The following is a 19,347-nucleotide window of genomic DNA, read 5'->3' as shown; positions in this document are numbered from 1 at the left end:
TTAGGTGATTCCCATGTTCGGTGATTTTGGATAGTCTATGATTCAAGGAGTTTGACAGTCCTAATTAGAAATGTAAAGATTTTTTAAAACATTAAACATTCATACCTTATATCTTATGTAAAATGGTACTTATGTAAAATGTACTGCACCAAAAGGATTATTATTGGGACTAAAAACAGACAAAATAACATCAATTCAAAGCAGTGATAACTGGCGATGCGTCTTATTCCTTCCCTCTTCCAAGGCTGCCACATGGCAGTCTGCACTTCCATTTCTATTTTTCCCTCATCACAGGTAACGGACTCCCCCTAAATGCTAAGAGAATGTCTAAACTCATTTTTTCCACACAGCAATGTCTTTTCATTCCCTCATCCCCAACTCTTTTAAAAACTGCATTACTGCAAGAAGAATGGACTTGTAAGAAATTTCATCTCTCTCTCACAGCGAAAATCTGTAAAATTTGTTTTTTCAGTAAACACTGAACACATCCTACAGATAAAGTCATATAGTAAATACTTCTGGGAATATGCTAAGATATTTGCCCTCCAGAGATTTGCAACCAGATTTAAGACAACTGACTTCAAAGCAGAGCCAAGTAAGCACATGCCACACTGGGCCGGTGCTGAGGAGCAGGAGCCCAGACGCAGACTCAGACTAGTGGAAGGACTGGCATTTGAGCTACACTTAGGACCAGCAGGATTTCTCTACCCCAGAAAGGAGACAGAAGAGTTAGAGTGAACCAATGTAAATAGCACTCTGCAATCTTTCCACTTAGAGATACTTTAAGTCAGCAAAAGATACAGCATACCTTCTCGCTGGGTTCTATGAGGTGCCACAGTAAGTCCGTCATGAGGTATTGGGGCTTGTTCTATTAAACCGGCCTCGTTACTTTGCCCGTAATCACCATGAGTAGAGTCATTCTAGAGCAGAAAAGGGGCACATGTTAGTGACTAAGAAGAGTACATTCCACAAAAATAAACCAGATGAAAGTCTTATACTTTATTTTATTTAAAAAAAATTTTTTTTAATCCTCACCCGAGGATATTTTTTGGTATTTTGTTCAGATAGAGTGGGAGGGAGAGAGAGAGAGAAACATCGACATGAAAGGGACACATCAAGTGGTTGCTGCCCACACGACCCAACCAGGGCCGGGACAAACTGCAACCGAGGCACGTGCCCTTAGCAGGAACCGAACCCGGGTCTCTCCAGATCGCAGGCGATACTCTAACCACTGAGTCAAACCGGCCAGGGCTAAAGTCTTATACTTTTAATAGCAACCATTTTAGTAGCAATTTTTAGAGATCAAATAGGTTATTACAAAGTAAGGGCAGAAAGGTGCAAAGTGTCACAGCAGCAAGGAAAAGAAGTATCAATATCTACCTTTATTCAATAGCAATATTCTATCATTTATTCACTGTCCCACTTTTCTTGGGACATGCTCATATTATTATTCAGAATTGCCAATGGTGTCTGTCAATTCTATACCAAAGTGAACCAGATTCAAAGCAACATAAATAAAAGATGGTACCCTTTATGCTAATTCCCCCTACATAAGGACATTGGTATTTTTGACATTAATTATTATGCAATGTTTATTCATTACTTGGTTTTAGTGACAGTCTAACAAGATGCTTTGTAAGGAAAAACTTACACAAAGGTATCATCAATACATGCCCAATCTTTGAACAGTGAGTTTATTACTGTTGTTAAACCACCTTGTAGTAACTGGGTGCTCTAAATCTAATGAGTTTGCTTAGCCAATCATTAGTGAACTGGGGTGTTTTACTCCTAGGAGAACTGCTGCTTGAAGGAATCGAGAGCATATCAATGTAGACACAGCTCTCCAGACTCAAAGCACTGTCATGTGTAGACAGTTACTATAACACATTAGTTAAGCCAAAAAAATGGTTTTTTATCAAAACTCACACCATATCCGCCTTCCTGTTCAGAATCTTAAAACACTATTCAAACTAAAATCACCTCAGTTTCCTGCATTACAATTTTACAAATTTGCAATAAATAGTATACATTCATGTTTTAAAATTGTGTAAAGAAATGAAGCAAACAGAACAGCTAAATTTCCTAAGAACCCTAATTTAAGTATTTGGTTCTGCAGTCTGATTATGCATCCCGGCCTGACAATGAGTATGAGTTGCCAGCTGACAGTTCTATTTCTGGGAATAAAGTATCACATTCGATACTGGGGAGCTAAGCTTCAGCTTTACACACTAGTTTGTCTTCCTCCAGAAACCCAAGGAAATAAAGACTGTCTACACAGAACCACTTAATGAGAAGGAGAGCACAGACCTCTTAAGTCCACATCCAACTTCTAAAACATTTAGCATAATGGCATTCACCACTTTCCATCATTAATGATTTTTAAAAGTTGGATATAGGAATTCTTCTAATGATAACACAATCAATGTATATCCTAATCCAAATAATTTACTACAAAGTAATAAAACCACATTGGCCTAACGGTGCTATTAGTACTTTAAAAATCAATATAAATCCAGCACTGTATCTTTTCAAATACTTGTGTTAACTGGATGAAGTTTAGTTGACTAGGTCAACCATTTCCTATAAAATATTTTTCTACCATGCTTATATGTAGTTCATAGATTTTAAATCACACATACCTTCAAATATAAATAAATGTAAAATATGCAAACCCTAAGAGTTTTCAACAGGGGAATGAAAAAATTAAAACCACAAGGAGATACCACTTCACACCCACTGGGATGGCTATTATCCAAAACCAGAAAACAAGTACTGGTGAAAATGTGGAAAAACTGAAACCCTTGTGCATTGCAGGTGGGAATGTAAAATAGTGCAGCCACTATGGAAGACAGTAGAACAGTTCTTCAAAAAAATTAAACATAGAGCCCAGCCGGTGTGGCTCAGTGGTTGAGCATCGACCCATGCACCAAGAGGTCACCAGTTCGATTCCCGGTCAGGGCACATGCCCAGGTTGTGGGCCTGATCCCCAGTCAGGGAATGCAGGAGGCAGCCAATTGATGTTCTCTCTCATCAATGTCTCTATCTGTTTCTCCCTCTCCCTTCCTCTCTCTCTAAAAAAATCAATAAAGAAAACAAAATTAAACATAGAATTACCATATGATCCAGCAATTCCACTTCTATGCGTATACCCAGAAGAACTGAGACTAGAACAGATAACTTGTACTCCAATGTACATAGCATTATTCACAATAGCCAACAGGTAGAAACAACTCAAACATCCATCAATGAATAAACAAATTGATAAACAAAACGTGGTGTGTGTGTGTGTGTGTATACATACAATTAAATATTACCCTTAAAAATAAAATTCTGACAAATGCTACAAGAGGGATGAACCTTGAGGACATCATGCTAAGTGAAATGAGCCAGACACAGGAGGACAAATATTATATGATTCCTCTTATATAAGGCACCTAGTTCACAGAGAAAGTAGAATGGCCCAGCCGGTGTGGCTCAATGGTTGAGTGTCAACCCATGCACCAAGAGGTCACCGGTTCGATTCCCAGTCAGGGCACATGTCCAGGTTGTGGTCAAATCCCCAGCGGGGGGCATGCAGGAAGCGGCCAATCGATGTTCTCTCTTATTGATGTTTCTCTCTCTCTGTCCCTTCCTCTCCCCCTAAAAATCAATGAAGAAAAAAAAAAAAAAGTAGAATGAGGGGTACTTGGCTTAATATTTATATAGGTTCAGTTGGGATAAAAGAAAAGTTTTGGAGCCCTGGCCAGTTTGGCTCAGCGGTTAGAGCGTCGGCCTGCGGTCCAGAGAGACCTGGGTTCGGTTCCGCTAAGGGCGCGTACCTCGGTTGCAGTTTGTCCCCGGCCCTGGTCGGTTGTGCGGGTGGCAGCCACTCAATGTGTCCCTTTCACATCGATGTTTTTCTCTCTCTCTCTCTGTTCCTCTCTCTCCCTCCCACTCTACCTGAGCAAAATATGGAAAAATGTCTTCGGGTGAGGATAAGAAAAAGAAAAGTTTTGGAGATGGATGGTGGTGATGGTTGCACAACAATGTGAATGTACTTAATACCACTAAATTATACAATCAAAAAGGGTTAAAATGACAAATTTTGTCATATACATTTTCCCACAATAAAAAATAAAAAAATTTTAAATTTTATCATACCACCTCCACAAATATTATATTGAAGTAACCATGAGAAAGTGGTTTGCTTCATAATCAAAATCACACTTTAAAAATATGTAGTTACTTTAAGAACACAATTTAGCAACCGAGAAAAAGCCTCCAGGTTTAATAAGCTAGGGAGAAAATGTAGTTTGATTCTATTCAAGGACCTAAGTTCATCAACCCATGAAATACCTAAGTTGTTTCCACCGCAACTCTCAGCAATGCTCTAAAATCATCTATACTACATTTAGAAACTATTTCTAAAATTTTAAATTTTATTAATTTTAATAAAAATTTAAGGCCTCATGAGCTAGAGATCAGAATCATGGAGATTACTGGTCCCAACAGTGAATGGTCAGTTCTGCGGTCTCCTCTTTCCATGTGTTACACATGCTTGTCTCTACTTTAAGTAGGGTGAGGGGCACCATAAAATGAGAGAATGGTTTATTTAATGGGATCGTATAGAGAGGAATTATACCCATGTTCTCTATTACGTTCAGATTTCTGTGCAAATGCAATACAGAACGGTATGCCAGAATTGGCATTTACCAAGACCAGCTAGAAAGTGTAGAACCAAATGAAAAGTGGAGAATGTTTCTCTGCTTGGATTAACACAACAAAGTTAAAAAAATTCTAAGCCTGCAAAAATACATACAAAGACATGGAGAACATTAGTATGTGCTTCTCCTGTCTATAACTCACTTGAGCAAAACTTCTTCAGTCCTATGGCAAGCCTCCCCTGAGAGCTCAAATCCAGGTGTCATACACAGGTGAGCTAGATATCTTGCTCATTCCAGAGATTACTCAGATTTACTTTTTTACACATGAAGATCCATCACAATTACATACTTGAGATTTCTTAAATGTGGAAAAGTTTGTGGAATAGTCAAGTGGCTAGACAGCCCTAAAAAGACTCTTCTTTGAAAACATACTATGAGAACCAAGGTCAGTCACATTAACCTCATTTAACTCTAGCAAAGGTCTAACTATACATGGAGTTTATTTTAGCTCATCTAACAATGTTCTCCATATTTCCTCTAGTCCTTTGATGCAGACTGTAAGTTTTATACCACTTATATTCTCTTTTTTTTCCCTTTATTGATTTGAGAGAGAGAGGGAGAGGAAATGAGAGGGAGAGAGAGATAGAAACATTGATGAGAGAGAACATCAATTGGCTGCCTCCTGCATGGCCCACAACCTGGGCATGTGTCCTGACTAGGAATTGAACCGGTGACCTCTTGGTGCATGGTTCAATGCTCAACCACTGAGCTACACCAGCCGAACTATTCTCTATATTAAAAAAGCAAAACTTATGAGTTTCTGAGTTTTTTTTTTTTTTACTGAATTTACTAATTTCACAACTTTTTACATGCATCAAATAAGAATGTTAAGATTAGCATGTAACAACAACATCCTATTAAGTATTTGAGGTAGATTAAAGCTAGCCAAACATACGTGGATACTCCTCCCACTGAAAGGTGGGTTTAATTCTCCAACCAGTGGACCTGGGCTGGCTTTAGAGATTTGCTGACCAATGCACAGTGATGGAAGGCATATTCCGGGATTGCTGAGGGTAGGTCATAAGAAGCCTTGCAGTCTGGGCCCCTTGGAACAGTTGCTCTTGGAGTCTGGAGCCACCATGCAAGAAATGCAATGCCCCCAAGGCTGCCATGCTAGAGACCACACATAGGGGAGGGAGAAAGCACCCCCAATCTCCAGCTGTGTCTCCAGACATCCCAGAGATAAATGGCTCTCACCATTAGTTACCTGTCCAAATTCCTGGCACACAGAACTTTGAGAAATAATACTAAAGTGGTTGTTGGTTTAAGCCACCAAATTTTGAGGTAACTTGTTAACACAGTTGAAGATTTTAAATTCTATTACTTGAATAACCAGTGCCAAAACCAAAGCATATGCTATTATTTAAGCAAGAGTCATAGAAAGTCTTTTGTTGAATGTTAGAAAATGACTCATTATTAGAAACATTACTGAGATGTCAAATTGTATCCATTTTGGTGGAAGAAGAGGGAAGACTTTAGGGAGAATTTAAGAATTACTTACTGCCTGCCTCTTTAATGGAGAGGATATAGTAGAGAAGGCAGACATTTGTCTCATCTCTACTCAGTGAAATAGCACAACCCAACCCAAAGTAATGCTGGGACTCACCTATAGCATCTGATGAAAGGCAAGTTCTGGTGTGAGAAGAAATATGGCTGATAAACGTCTTAAAATTGTGCTCAAACAACCAAGTAACACAACCATTCAGAGGGAAGGGGGACCAATGAATCAACAGCTAAGGAATAGCATGATACAGATTTAGGGATGATCGTGGATGCCTTTCCTATGCAACTTCTTGTTCAGTTTAACCAGAAATGTGGAGATAAGGCAATTCAACAAGACCAATGTGGCAGAACTCTCTTAAAAAGCATGGCTAGCCCTGGCCGGTTTTGCTCAGCGGTTAGAGTCAGCCCGCGGACCAGAGAGGTCCAGGTTCGGTTCCTGCTAACGGCATGTACCTCAGTTGCAGTTTGTCCCTGGCCCCGTTTGGGGTTGTGTGGGTGGCAACCATTCAATATGTCTCTCTCACATCAATGTTCCCCCCCCCACCCCCATCTCAAGATAAATGCAAAAAAATGTCCTTGGGTGAGGATTTAAAAAAAAAAAAAGCATGGCTAAATGCACTCTAACTACTGAACGTGAGGCAAAGGGCCAGACAATTTACTGAATCCATGTATATATTCTTCCCCATCACAGCCCACTAGCCAGACCAGGCCACTGCCATAGCAGCTATGTGAGCTGTTCTTAACGTGACATTTTTGAACAGTGGTTATCTGTGTGTATGGGGGGTGGGGGGATGGAGGAACTGGAACAGGGTGGGCAGAACAAGATGGGAAAGGGAGATTCATTACTATAACTTTCTATGTATTCTGGGAACTCTAAGAATTTATTACAAATTAAAACTGTCACATCACTGCCTTGTCTAGAGAAATGAACTTGTAGAATAAACAATTAGGGAAGATCAGCAAAAGAATGCTAATAACAGAAGCCTAGGAGGAAGAGAGAAGTAGAGAAAAGAGAAGTGAGGGCTGTAGTTCTTTTGTTGTTAATCCTCACCTGAGCATACTTTTCCATTGATTTTTAGATAGAGTGAAGAGGAGGGAGGGAGAGAGGGAGAAAGAGAGACACACACACAGAGGGAGACAAAGAGACAGAGAGAGAAACATCCATGTCAACTGCACCCGGGGATCAAACCTGCAACCCAGGTATGTGTCCTTGACCAGGAATCGAACCCGCGACCCTTCAGTCAGTGGCAGATACTCCAACAGCTAAGCCAAACAGGCCAGGGTGAGGGTAACAGTTTTTACCCAAGAAGTGGCTTTGCTGTTTATATTTCAACCTGAACAGCGCCATCTGTAATTGACAGGTGGACTGGTGAAAAATACACATCATTGGACCACAAAACTACAAAGGTCTAGAATGCAAAGGGGGAGTGGTAATGGCTACCTGCCTAGACCAAAGCTGAGGTCATCCCTCCTCGTTAGCACTAGCATGTGTGCTTCCTTACCAACCTTCTGTTCTCCTACCACAGAAGGGAGAAACTCGTTTCTTTTACCCTAGAACTAGGAGGTTACCAAAAATTGCTACATCCCTGGGCTAACAGGCTCCAAAAATCTTTAAATCCCCACTTTATCAGGACGTTTTTGGGTGAAGTGAAAAAAACACACCCATGAACTAGAGTACAAGAGGATCAAGAGAGGGTGTGTCTCTGCTTCCTAGCTTACATATGACCTATCTGCCCTCTCCTTCACAGCTCTACCTCACAGGAGATGAGAGCAAGGGGACCAGAAAGGATCCTTGGTAGGAAGTGAGCCCTGGGCTCAGAAGCTTGACAACCAAGGGCACTATTGGAACTTCTGGCTCCTGCAGCAGAGCCATAACTTTCACCCTTACTAGAGAAATATTCCTGGTACCACGTAGAAATTGAAGTTTATAAGGTTTAGAAGGATCCTTGACAGAAAATGGTTTATAGGTTGGTAAGTATTACAGTGTAGGGAAACACTGCATTAGGACTTGTGCTTGATGCCACCTGTTAAAAGAGGCACCTTCCCCAAATTAACAAAACCACTCAACACCGTTCTCTCATCCAGCAACTTCTTTATAAGTATGATGACCTAGTTCTCAAGAAGTACTCTCCAAATGCTACAGCATTTTATTCACATGTAACCATGCTGTCCCCATCTAAGCACACTAACCTAGTGAATTTCAATCATTTGATATCCAAAACAAAAATCAATTATACTGCAGGAAAGGTATATGTCTTTACTATCCCAATTTAGAAATTCCTAACAAGAAACATAAAAATTCCACCAACTCTTAGATTTTAGATTGCTCACTCAGCAACCAAAGTACGTTTTTAACATTCTGATCATAAGCAAAGTACAATCTCAATTCCACATCTGACTACTATGGCCTCCAAGCAAATCATAAATTGGAGATCAACACCAGACAACTACATATAACTACCCACATAATAAGAAAAGAGCTTATAATTTATGACCTTTTCCATCCTATCAAAACATCACCCACAGATATGCACCAATTTATGCGCCCCCTCCAAAGCTTAGGTAACTTAGGGAGCACAAAAGGTCTGATTTGGGGAGAGTAATCAATATACACAAGTATTTAGCATTCACCTATTGCAGATTCTGTTCAAATCTATACTGTTCCATGCTCTTTACCTAAAGAAACAATTCCTTTTAGTATTTCCAAAACAGTTGTGCTTATGCTATATAGCTACAAATATGTTTAGTAAAACATGTTTAAGTAAAAATATCTGATAAGTATAATCCAATATAAGACCAAAAAAATCACTCCCAATGCATTTTGTTTTAAAGCAATTTATCATACTGGTACTTTCAGAGATATATGTGAAAAGCCTATGCATAGAAATTTTTGAGCACTTATATGTGTCGACAAAAATGTGATGCCTGAGCCTTTGGGGAACTTAAAATCGAGAAGGAAAGGTCAATTTTATATTAAAAATAATTCAAAGAATTATACCAAAACTATAACACACAACACGTGTGCTACTGGAATTCACAGGTGGCGAAGAATCTTAAGAGAAGACCAGCACAAGGATGACTCCAGAGAACATTATGCAAGAAAGGAGATGGCATGAGCCAGCCTTGGTAGGATGTATTAAAAAACTGTGGAAGGAAGAGATTTTGATCCAGAGACTCATCAGTAGCCAGGCTCCAGTTGTCACTGCAAGAAAACGTGATATTAGTATTGCTTTAGTAGGATGTATCTGGCAGCAGTATCCAATAGATATCAGATGGGAAGGCTGAAAGCAGAGGAGCCAGTTAGGAGATGACTGTGAAAGTCCAGGTGTGAAGTCCCCAAAAGAAATGGTGTCAGCAAAGATGAGGAAAAGGTAGATTCAGGATATGAGGGGAGGCCAGGATTTAAGGTTATCAAGCAAATCCGAGAGTGACTAGAAGTATAATGGCAGTATTGAGAAAACTGGATGACTGTGGAAGATTTTTTTTAATCAATAATGCATTCTTTTCATACACATTAAGTTTAAAGTGACAATGGGTATTTCAGGCAGACAGGGGTGCACACACACAAATTTTACTGGCTCCCACTGCAACCTGTTGTGGCAACTTCTCTTTCACTTGACCTTCAAGGCCTGCTGAACCCAACCCTTATTATTCTCTTCAAACTTCTATATTTCTGTTCACCCACTGTAACCAAATTTTGCTATAGTCACTCTTTGAGCAATCAATTATACACACACACACATTACCAAGTGTTTTCATATACATGCTCATCTTCACAGCAGTTATGTATACAATAAATGTGATGATATCCCTATTTTATACGAGGCAGTCTGAAACCTAGAAAGACTAAACTTGCCAAAGTGACCTTTTCAGAACATAATCTGACCTCAAATAAATTATTTCTTGAATGAACATAAAACCCTTCTAATGCGCTAAGGCATTCAGAAGGGAATTAAAGGCCACATGTTCCCTGGAGCATAGGAAGAACAGAAGGAAATGGGACTACTGAGTGCCCAGTCCCTCTGCCACCTGTAATATAAACACCCGATTAGGCACTTCCCTTCTAGAGTGACTGTTTACATAGTCCGGATGAAAGAGGCCTTTGTGACAAAGCATTCTCTGTGAGTAAAAGGAGTGCTGTTACACAAGGTCCTCCATAATGTAAAATAGAGTCTGTAAAAATGAAGCTCATCTGCTTTGAGGGGATTGCAGGCCTCTTGCTTCTCTTTAAAAAAAAAAAAAAAAAAAAATACTGCTTAGTATTTCTCCAGGAAGGATATAATATTAAATAAGCTTAAAAATCGCCCTGGCCGGTTTGGCTCAGCGGTTAGAGCATTGCCTGTGGTCCGGAGAGACCCGGGTTCGGTTCCCACTAAGGGCATGTACCTCGGTTGCAATTTGTCTCTGGCCCCGGTTGGGTCGTGCGGGTGGCGACTCCTGGATGTGTACCTTTCATGTCGATGTTTCTCTCTCTCTCTCTCTCTCTCTCCCCCCCTCCCTCCTTCCCTCCCGCTCTATCTGAACAAAGAATGGAAAAATGTCCTCCAGTGAGGATTAAAAAATAAATAAATAAATAAATAAGCTTAAAAATCAATCAATTTAATAACATCTATAAAAAATATATAAAAATGTTTCTTAATTATCCATGGATTCTAGTCTGTGCTTATAAACTAACAAAAAGTTATGTAACTTAACACAATTGCAAAATAGCTTTAAATTATAGAATAGTTTTGTAGCTAAATGTAAAAACTGGACAAAGATCTAAATACATATGGTTGCATGGTAAATGATAATCCAAATTAAAAACGTGTATTTTCTCCATTCCCACTCCCAACTCCAGTATGAGGAGAATATGTACTTTAATGATTTGTGACTCAGAGAAATGCTGGGCTTTTTTCTTCTTTTCCTTTGGGCTTCTTCTATCTGTAGCATAACAGATCTTTACAATGTAAGTATTGGCCAGGGGTTACAGCATCGGCCTGCAGTCCAGAGAGACCCGGGTTCGGTTCCCGCTAAGGGCACGTACCTCAATTGCAGTTTGTCCCCGGCCCTGGTTGGTCGTGAGGGTGGCAGCCACTCGATGTGTCCCTTTCACGTCGATGTTTCTCTCTCTCTCTTCCTCTCTCTCCCTCCCACTCTGTCTGAACAAAAAATGGAAAAATGTCCTCGAGTAAGGATAAAAATAAATAAATAACTGCCCCAAATAAATGTCTCAATAACTACCTTGTCAATTACCCACCCTTCCTGAACATCAATCAATTTAGAGTTGTGGTAATAGAGAACAATACAGAAAATACTACACCATATGGACTTTTATTGAGTGGGGGAAAAACCCACTCCTGAAAACAACTGATGCAATAATCTGGATGACTGCGTCTTAATGGCAAAGAAAAAAGCATTGGGCATCATTCTCAACAGAGAACTTGTACTCAAGATAGTATGTGAATTATTTTGTACCTTATCTCATTAATTCAATCATGACAACCTCAAAAGCCATTTTACAGATAAGACTACTGCACAGGGATGGAAGTGTCTGGTTAATATCAAAGGGCTAGTGGCAGAGCTAGAATTAAGCTTCCAAGTCTAGTGATCTACTAAACATAGCTATCACTCAAGTCCTTTGATACACACACTTCCTGTCCCCTCTCCCCACAAAATATCACAAAAAGTAGTTTTCAAAAAGTATATAAACTACACTGGTTAATTTCAGAAAAAGAACTAGCTTCCTGTCCATCTCCACATACTCTTCTCCTACTGAGGTGTATAAATGTGACTTCCCCTAGTTCTCCTTACCTAAGAAAACCATTGCACAGAAAAGCATAACTGGGGTAGGATACCCAATAGCTCCCACTTATTACTAAAATAATCACCACTTAATTCTGATATTCTAAAAGCCTTTTCCAAAAGGCAGTTATAACTTAAGTGCTTTCTTTGCTGCAGCCAAACCAACCTAAAATTTCCCATAAAGGACACAGCTAACCAGCTCTGATCCCGCTCTCAATCTGTGAGATGCTGTACCCACTCTTCTACCACCTTCCAAACAAGGCTTAACTTTGACCTATAATTGCTAACATTTTTGAAGATCCTGAGCCAGGCATTCTTCTACAGGTACTTATTAATTTAATCCCAACAATCCTAATGTAAGCACTGTTACTATTCCTTCTGCAGCAGTGAAGAAAGCCTTCTCAGATGGGGCCAATGCCCAGTGAGACTATTCACTATAAAATCTTCCAGCAGTGGCCAACAAATTAATGGTATTTATTAACTGTGAGCTTTAAAAGTAGTCTTTTTAAAAATCATTTTTAGGAAGCATATTTTCAGTGCCTAATACAATAACAACTGAAATTCTAACCACTAACTCTCCCTTCTCATTTTAAGTAGGTGGTCTGTGTCTCTAGGGTTCTGGATGCCACATATACACTCTGAAAATTTTCTTTTTTGAGCCCCAACATTACTAATACATGATCTGTATTATTAAAATGAGTTGAGGTACTTGCTTTGTCGAGTACAAGTAGCTAATTAACCTATACTATGAGAAAGTAACGATTATGCAGTTTTCTTTTTTAGTAACTCCATTGATTTCTGTAAGTAAAGGACCCACAGCCACTTAATTTTTGTGAGTTCAATTGTTTTGCGAATTCACATAACACTAAGACACAGGATGATCAGTTTCCACCTTTAATTCGAACATTAGTACTATTTGCCAAGCAACTAAATTTTGAGGAGACTGAAAACGCAATCTCAAGAGAAACACAGCAGCCTCACTAAGGATCTTAACCACTAACCACTACGCTTTTTTCATCTTTGTGTCGCTAATTAGGGGCTAAGTTTCCACAACTATAATATTCATTTTCATGTACAGCAAAAGAGTGTCTTTAGGCATTCAAAGAAAGCAAGCATGGCTGTCTTTTCTCTTTTTAATGAAAAAGCAACAAAACTATTACCTTCTAAAATATTTATGCAGTTATGTTACTATTGCTAACACATCATTTATAGTTTGGGTTCCTAAAAACAAGGGACCATTTTTAAAACCAGGCCTTTCCAGTTATGCTATATATGCAGTCTGTAACTTTCAAGTAACTACATTAATCACCCTAATTTCCTCGTACACGGTTAACGTATTTTCACTACTGCCCACCGGCCTGTTTGTTGAATTTTATGCAAGTGGCTGGCAGTCAACTACTATTACGAAGAACAGGAGCTTTATGTATGCACATGTCTCCAAAAGGCCAATGTAACATTTACTCTAAAATCACCCAAATCACAGGAAAACTCTAGAAATGTTAGTTAGAAATATACTGGTTGAATCTTTCTCTATTTTCCTAAATCGACCTGCTAAGTATATTCTAGTGGATAAGTTTGCAGACTATTCACCTCAGCCATTAACACTGTAACCATGTCGTCACTAAACGATTGTTGAGCCTGGTCAACTAGAAAGCATGTCATTGATAGCAAATTCTCATTAAAACATATGTTCTACCTATAAACATGTATTTAAAAAATGTTTTTAAAGAGAAGCTGCTGTATATTAGGCACTGAAAGGAAGTCTTGAAAGAGCCTGGAACACTATTCTGGGCTAGTCCATTTACTCTAATACAAAAGAAAATTAAAAGATTAGTTCTACTTGATCTATGATAGAATGATTCCTAAGCAATTAAAAAGTTACAGACATGTGTCTAAAAGGTTACTTCCGGGGCAATAAAAGGCTGCCACACGAATTTCTCCGAAGCATTCCCTGAGAACACCATCCACGTGGTCCATCTCTGCCGAGCTTGGGTCTTGCCCAACAGTGGGGACACCCCCGAGCGAGCGCCACCCTCAGCCCGCCCTTTGGGAGGCGGGGCCGGTGCAACAGTCACGTGGGCAGCGCGCGGCCGCCATCTTGCAGGGCGGGGGAGGGGGGGAAGCCCCGCAGGACCGGCCCCCAAACGCCCTCGGAGGGTCCGCGCGGCGCGTGACCACGAGGCCCCCGGCGAGCCGCGGCGCGGACGCACGAAGGACACGCAAGCCTCGATCGTGTCCCTGCAGACACCAAGGTGAGCACTCCCTCCCCGGAAGCACTGGCGGAAAGTCGAGAACAGCTGGGTCAGACCACAGCGAATAGGGGTTGAAAGCAATCCACCCCCATCAGCAGCTTCTGGAGTGACAGCTTGGGAGCTACAGCAGCGGAAATGTCTTCAAGGCCAGAGCATTCCAAGCTGGAGAACCCGGAGTCCACGCTAACAAGCAGAAAATGCGGGCTCATAACAATTTAATGAGACGCAAATGACTTGTTATGGTAACTGTAAACAACTACTAGAGGGGGAAAAAAGTAGAACACACCACCAGTATCTAGAAATAGCCTTGGAGCGTCACCTGTAGTACATGTATTCCCTAAGAGTTGTTCCCCCACTTCAACTCATGGCCACAGCACTGGGCACTGCTGGACAAGTAACGATGTGCTGAAATTAATGGCAGCATGCCCAGCCTTACTTTCTCCACTCCTCCCAGCACTCACTGGATGCCGGAAAAGGCTACACACTGCAGTCAAGATAAAAATCTCATTACTCTGGTTTGCACGCATCTCCTCCTGGTCTAGACGCCTTCCAACACTTGCATAACAAGCAAATTTAAAGGAAAAGACTCCTAGCAGTTAAATCTGAAATCGGTTACCCTTGTTGTAATGATATAAACGGTTCTGCTGCTGCATTTTCATCTAAGGTTATCTTTACAATATAAGCTATACCAAGAAATTAAAATAATAATCATAAAAGTATTGCTCCTGAGTGCAGGCTTTCTTTTCTAAACTTAATGGCAGTGTATAAAGAACTTTTCTGCATTCCTTTAGTGAGTAGGCTTAAGAATTGAAAGGGTTTTTACCATCAGTATACAGTTGCATGCTACTAGTAAATAAGCATTGTAAGATAAAATTTCAAGCTCGCCAAGAAAAACAGACATTACTACATCTGAGTTTGATATTATATCCTAAAATTGAGTTCGTCACTTCACAGACGCCTCATTATAAAAAGAAGGGCTCAGCCTGGATTAGCACTAAATATCTTCAGCACCCCCCAATTCCTTGATTCTATGGGTACTGAGTCCACACAGTCACTAGATAAATACAATGCCCAGTTGTAGTTCCTGGACACTGGATAGCAGATATATGAGTTAAATTAACTTTGAGGCAAGGGGGGAGAGGGCAAAACCCCTTCTCCAGTATACCAGCCTGGAAACTGCCTAAGTTGAAAAGGCATCCAAATTAATACTTTTTAAATATTAATTTCGTGTGAACCACAACATAAACTTATTGTACTTATGTTTTACTCAAATTGAAACCTGCTCCTATCTCCTCCATTAAATTGTCAAGCTCAAGGACTTTATATGGGGCCTATTATTATTATTAAACTGCTTTCATGGATGTATAAAAATGTCATCTTCCTTAATGTTTAAGAAAAGTGGCTCTACTACACTTTGGTGTTTAGTGACTTTTTAGAAAAACATTTATGACTATAGTAAAGGTCCAACAAATATTCCTGGACCCACATCCGGAGGCACGACTCAAGCCGGTTAGAAAGCAGGTTATGCCACAGGTAAAGGTATAACCAGCCCACTTTAGGGGAGCACCCTAACCCAGACAAGCGGCGCTACTACTTAACTAATTTGAGTCAATTCGCAGGTCTCCACTTCAGATACCTTCTGGAAATCAAGTTCTTTGAACAGAAGCCAAAAAGCCCTTCCGACCCCTTGTAATTCAGGAACACAGAGCTAAAAGAGCCCCTTTGTGCCCAGGACGGCAGCACGCGGGGAGCGCACCTTAGGACTGACACTTGGCCAGGGGTAAGGCAGCGTTTTACAAGGTGCAAGCAGGGTGCCTGAGAGCGAGGGAGGGAAGGCACTGCCCTCGACCACACTGCAGCCCACACACCGGCTCCTCCAGCGCTTCGCCTTTCCCGGCACCTAGGGCCCGAGATGCTGAAAGCCAAAAATATCCCGAGGCCCTTCATCCGAGAGGGGAGCCGGGGCTGAGAGCACCACGTTTTCCGTGGCAACTCCGTTACCGACGAGACTTCTAGAGCATTCTGTTATGGCGGGGTCTGTGTTGGGGGGGGGGGGTGAACTGAGGCGGCCCAGCAAAACGAAGATTAGCTCTTAAGGGCCGGGTGCGCGGGGTGGGGATTGCCAGCCACCTGCGCCGGGGTCAGACTCGGCCACATGGTGTCCCAAAGCCAGGCCGGGGAGGCTGCTGGGGCGGTGACTGCCGCGGGGGCTGGGAGGCTCGCGCCCTACCTGGGCCCTGGGGCCGACAAAGTTGCACCGCTCCACCTCCACCTCCGCGTCCTCGGGGACCCCGCCGAGCACGCTGCGGAGCCGCTCCAGGTGCTCCCGCAGGGTGACCCGCTGGTGGAAGGAGAACGCCGGGTGCAGCGAAGCCATGGTGAAGAGCAACAACAGTTCCTCCTGGGCCCTGAAGCCCAGCCCATCGCCGGCCCGGGACTCGGCGCCGCTGCCTTCCGGGCCGGAGCCGTCCTTCTCGGCGTCCTCTTCGCCGGCCCCGTCCGAGCCGTGCTCGCCGGGCTCGTCCTCCGCGCCGCCCCGCGAGCCTTCGCCTCGGGCCGCGTGCAGGCTCTTGAGCACCGAGTCCACCTGGGGCAGGAGGCGGTGCAGGCGGCCGGCGGCCTCACGGTTCTCCGAGCCCAGCAGCGCCAGGTAGACGATGAGTCGCGAGCGCACGGCGGGCTCTCGGAAGTCAGCCAGGGGCCCCGGGTCCGAGAGGCCGTTGGCCTTGGCCTCCGAGTCGCGCAGGTAGTGGTAGTCCTTGCGCGCCAGGTCCTCCAGGCACGAGCCCAGGAAGCGCAGCTCCAGCGGGTTGCACAGGTCCAGCAGCCCGCACATGAACTCCAGGCGCTGCGCCGAGTCCAGCACCAGCCCGAACCACTCGTACACCCGCTCCTGCTCGCGCAGCGCCGCCGCGGGCCCGCCGCCCGGCATGCCGGCCGCCGCCGCTCCGCCCGCAACAGGCGGCCCGAGCCCCCGGGGCGGCGGCGGGGGGCCCCGCGGCGGGCCCGCCGGAGGCGGCGGCGGGGGGCGGCAGTCGCGGCGGCGGCGCGGCGGCGCCTTCGCTCCCGGCCGCGCATCCGCCTCGGGCTCCTCGGCCTCGGGCGGCAGCTCCGCGGGCTGCGTCGGCTTCAGCGGCAGCTTCATCCTCAGCATCCTCGGCTAGGGCGGCGCGGGCATGCGAGCTGGGACGGGCGGGAGGGGCCAGGAGGAGGGTGGGGGCCGAGGCGCGGCGCGGCCCTCAGGAGCAGGGCTCTTCCATGCCGCCGGGGGAGGGTCAGGGGCGGGTCTCCGCCGGCGAGGGGGGCGGTGGCCGGCCGGCGAGGTCGCAGGCGTCGTCTTCCCCGGCCGGAGGCGGGGCGTGCCCGCGGCGGCTCCTCCCCCTGGACTCCGCGCCAGCTGAGGGAGCCCCGGTGCGTGTGGGAGCGAGCGTGTCCTGCCTCCACCTCCCTCCGTCCTGTCGTCCTCGCCGTGCTGGGTGTGGTAGCGCCGGAGCGGTTCCCTCACGAGCCGCTGCGGACACAGCAGCTGGGAGAAGAGGCGGAGCGGCCGGTCCGACTGGGGACGCTTGCGGGCTCCGCGCAGGCACCTCAGCCAATCAGTGGCCCGAGCCGACGGTTGCGCGCATCTCCCCGCCCCCAGGGGCCGTCTCTCTCTCGGAAGCCACGCCCAGCCGATACCCGGCCGCCTCCCTCCGGCAGCTTCCGCGTGGTCTTAAGGTCTGGTGGTGGCAGCCGGCGGGCGGAGGCGGGTGGGACGGCGGCGCGGCGGCGAGGGGCGCCGGAGCGCTGCGAAGAATGTGCGAGGCGCACGTGAGGGGAGGGAAGTGGGAGATTCCACCTTTTCCTCGGGCCCTAGCCCCGCTTTTGACCCCTGAGTCCCCTGCTCTGCCTCCGGGCTTGGGCCACCGCCCCACCTCCGCCTGCGCCGCGTGTTCCCTTCGCGGCGGCGTGGAGCGCGTCCCGGGAGCGGGTTTCCTCTGAAGTGGGCGCACTGACCCCCGCATCCGCGCTCTGCGTCCTCTGCAGCCTGGCCGGCCTTCTGGAAGTCAGCAGCGGGATGATTCCCCCCACAACTTCACAGCATCGGTTGTGTTGACCGTTGAGGACCGCGGACCTGGGGCGGGGGCAGGGTGGTGGCCGACGGTTGCGGGGCCCGCGTACCCCGATGGCGGGCGAGCGCCCACGCCGAGTGCGGGCTGCAGCGTGCGGAGGTGGGACGTGAGCCCGGGCGCAGACGCGACCCAGCGCCAGGGGTCCCGGCTGCTGCGCGAGGTACAGACGCACTGGTGCGGCCGCCCTCGGCTCAACGGCTGCCTCCGGTCGGAAACGCTCTTTGGAAGTTCTTCCCGCTGCAGTGCCGCAGAAGCACCCCACCCCACCCCCACCTTCCATCTTTAGGGAATCATTTTATTTGTCCAGTAACGTTTCTTATTTATTTTTGAAAGGGAATCAGAGAATGTGGTTATTATAGAAGAGACAAACAGGGTAGGTTTTGTTTTGTTTTTTAAGATATTTTAAAATTGATTTTTAGAGAGAGAAAGCAAGAGGAAGAGAGAAACATTAATGTGAGAGCAAAACGAGTTAACAACTGTGGGCTGCCTCCTGCACGCGCCCTCCCCCTCCTCCCAGCCAGCCCTGACCTAACTAGCCACCTTTTGGGGCACAGGAGGACGCCCAGCCAGCTGAGCCACATCAGCCAGAGCCCAAGGAAGGACTCTGTGCAAAACACTGACATTTTTAATCCTGCACCCTTTTAAAAACCCTGTGCCCTTATGAACTCCCTTTGACCGAAGGAAGGTAAGCTACCATCTTGGCAGGCTTTAAACTTTTAAAACTAGTTTTGTTACTGTTTTAAAGTTTAAAGGCCTCCACAATGTATCATTAGCATTGCCTTTTTTTTTTCTTTTCTTTAAGACATATAGTATACAATTTTAAGACCCAGGTGGATCTTTTGAGGGTTAATTTTAAATGGTGTGTTTTTCATGCACTAAGAGGTCTCCAGTTTGATTCCCAGTCTGGGCACATGCCCAGGTTGTGGGCCCAATCCCCAGTGGGGGGCATGCAGGAGGCGGCCAGTGGATGTTTCTCTCTCTTTTGCTCTCTCT

The 19,347-nt window shown here is 44.7% G+C and overlaps 1 protein-coding gene across 1 annotated transcript in view; it reads right to left on the bottom strand.

The window, feature by feature from the left end:
* ZCCHC2 (zinc finger CCHC-type containing 2) overlaps positions 1-17,781 on the bottom strand; it is a 52,088-nt gene extending 34,307 nt beyond the window's left edge. Inside the window, exons 1-2 of the mRNA XM_036244300.1 lie at positions 16,473-17,781; positions 809-920 (exon numbers count right to left, since the gene is read on the bottom strand). Of these exons, the coding sequence (XP_036100193.1) occupies positions 809-920; positions 16,473-17,396 (1,036 nt within the window). The 5' untranslated portion in view covers positions 17,397-17,781. The remainder of the gene's footprint in view (positions 1-808; positions 921-16,472) is intronic.
* Positions 17,782-19,347: the final 1,566 nt, after the last annotated feature.

The sequence above is a fragment of the Molossus molossus genome, unplaced genomic scaffold, assembly GCF_014108415.1.
Source record: "Molossus molossus isolate mMolMol1 unplaced genomic scaffold, mMolMol1.p scaffold_m16_p_6, whole genome shotgun sequence".
Lineage (NCBI taxonomy): Eukaryota > Metazoa > Chordata > Mammalia > Chiroptera > Molossidae > Molossus > Molossus molossus.
Note: the sequence above shows the minus strand (reverse complement) of the source record. Positions and strands in the feature narration are given on the sequence as shown.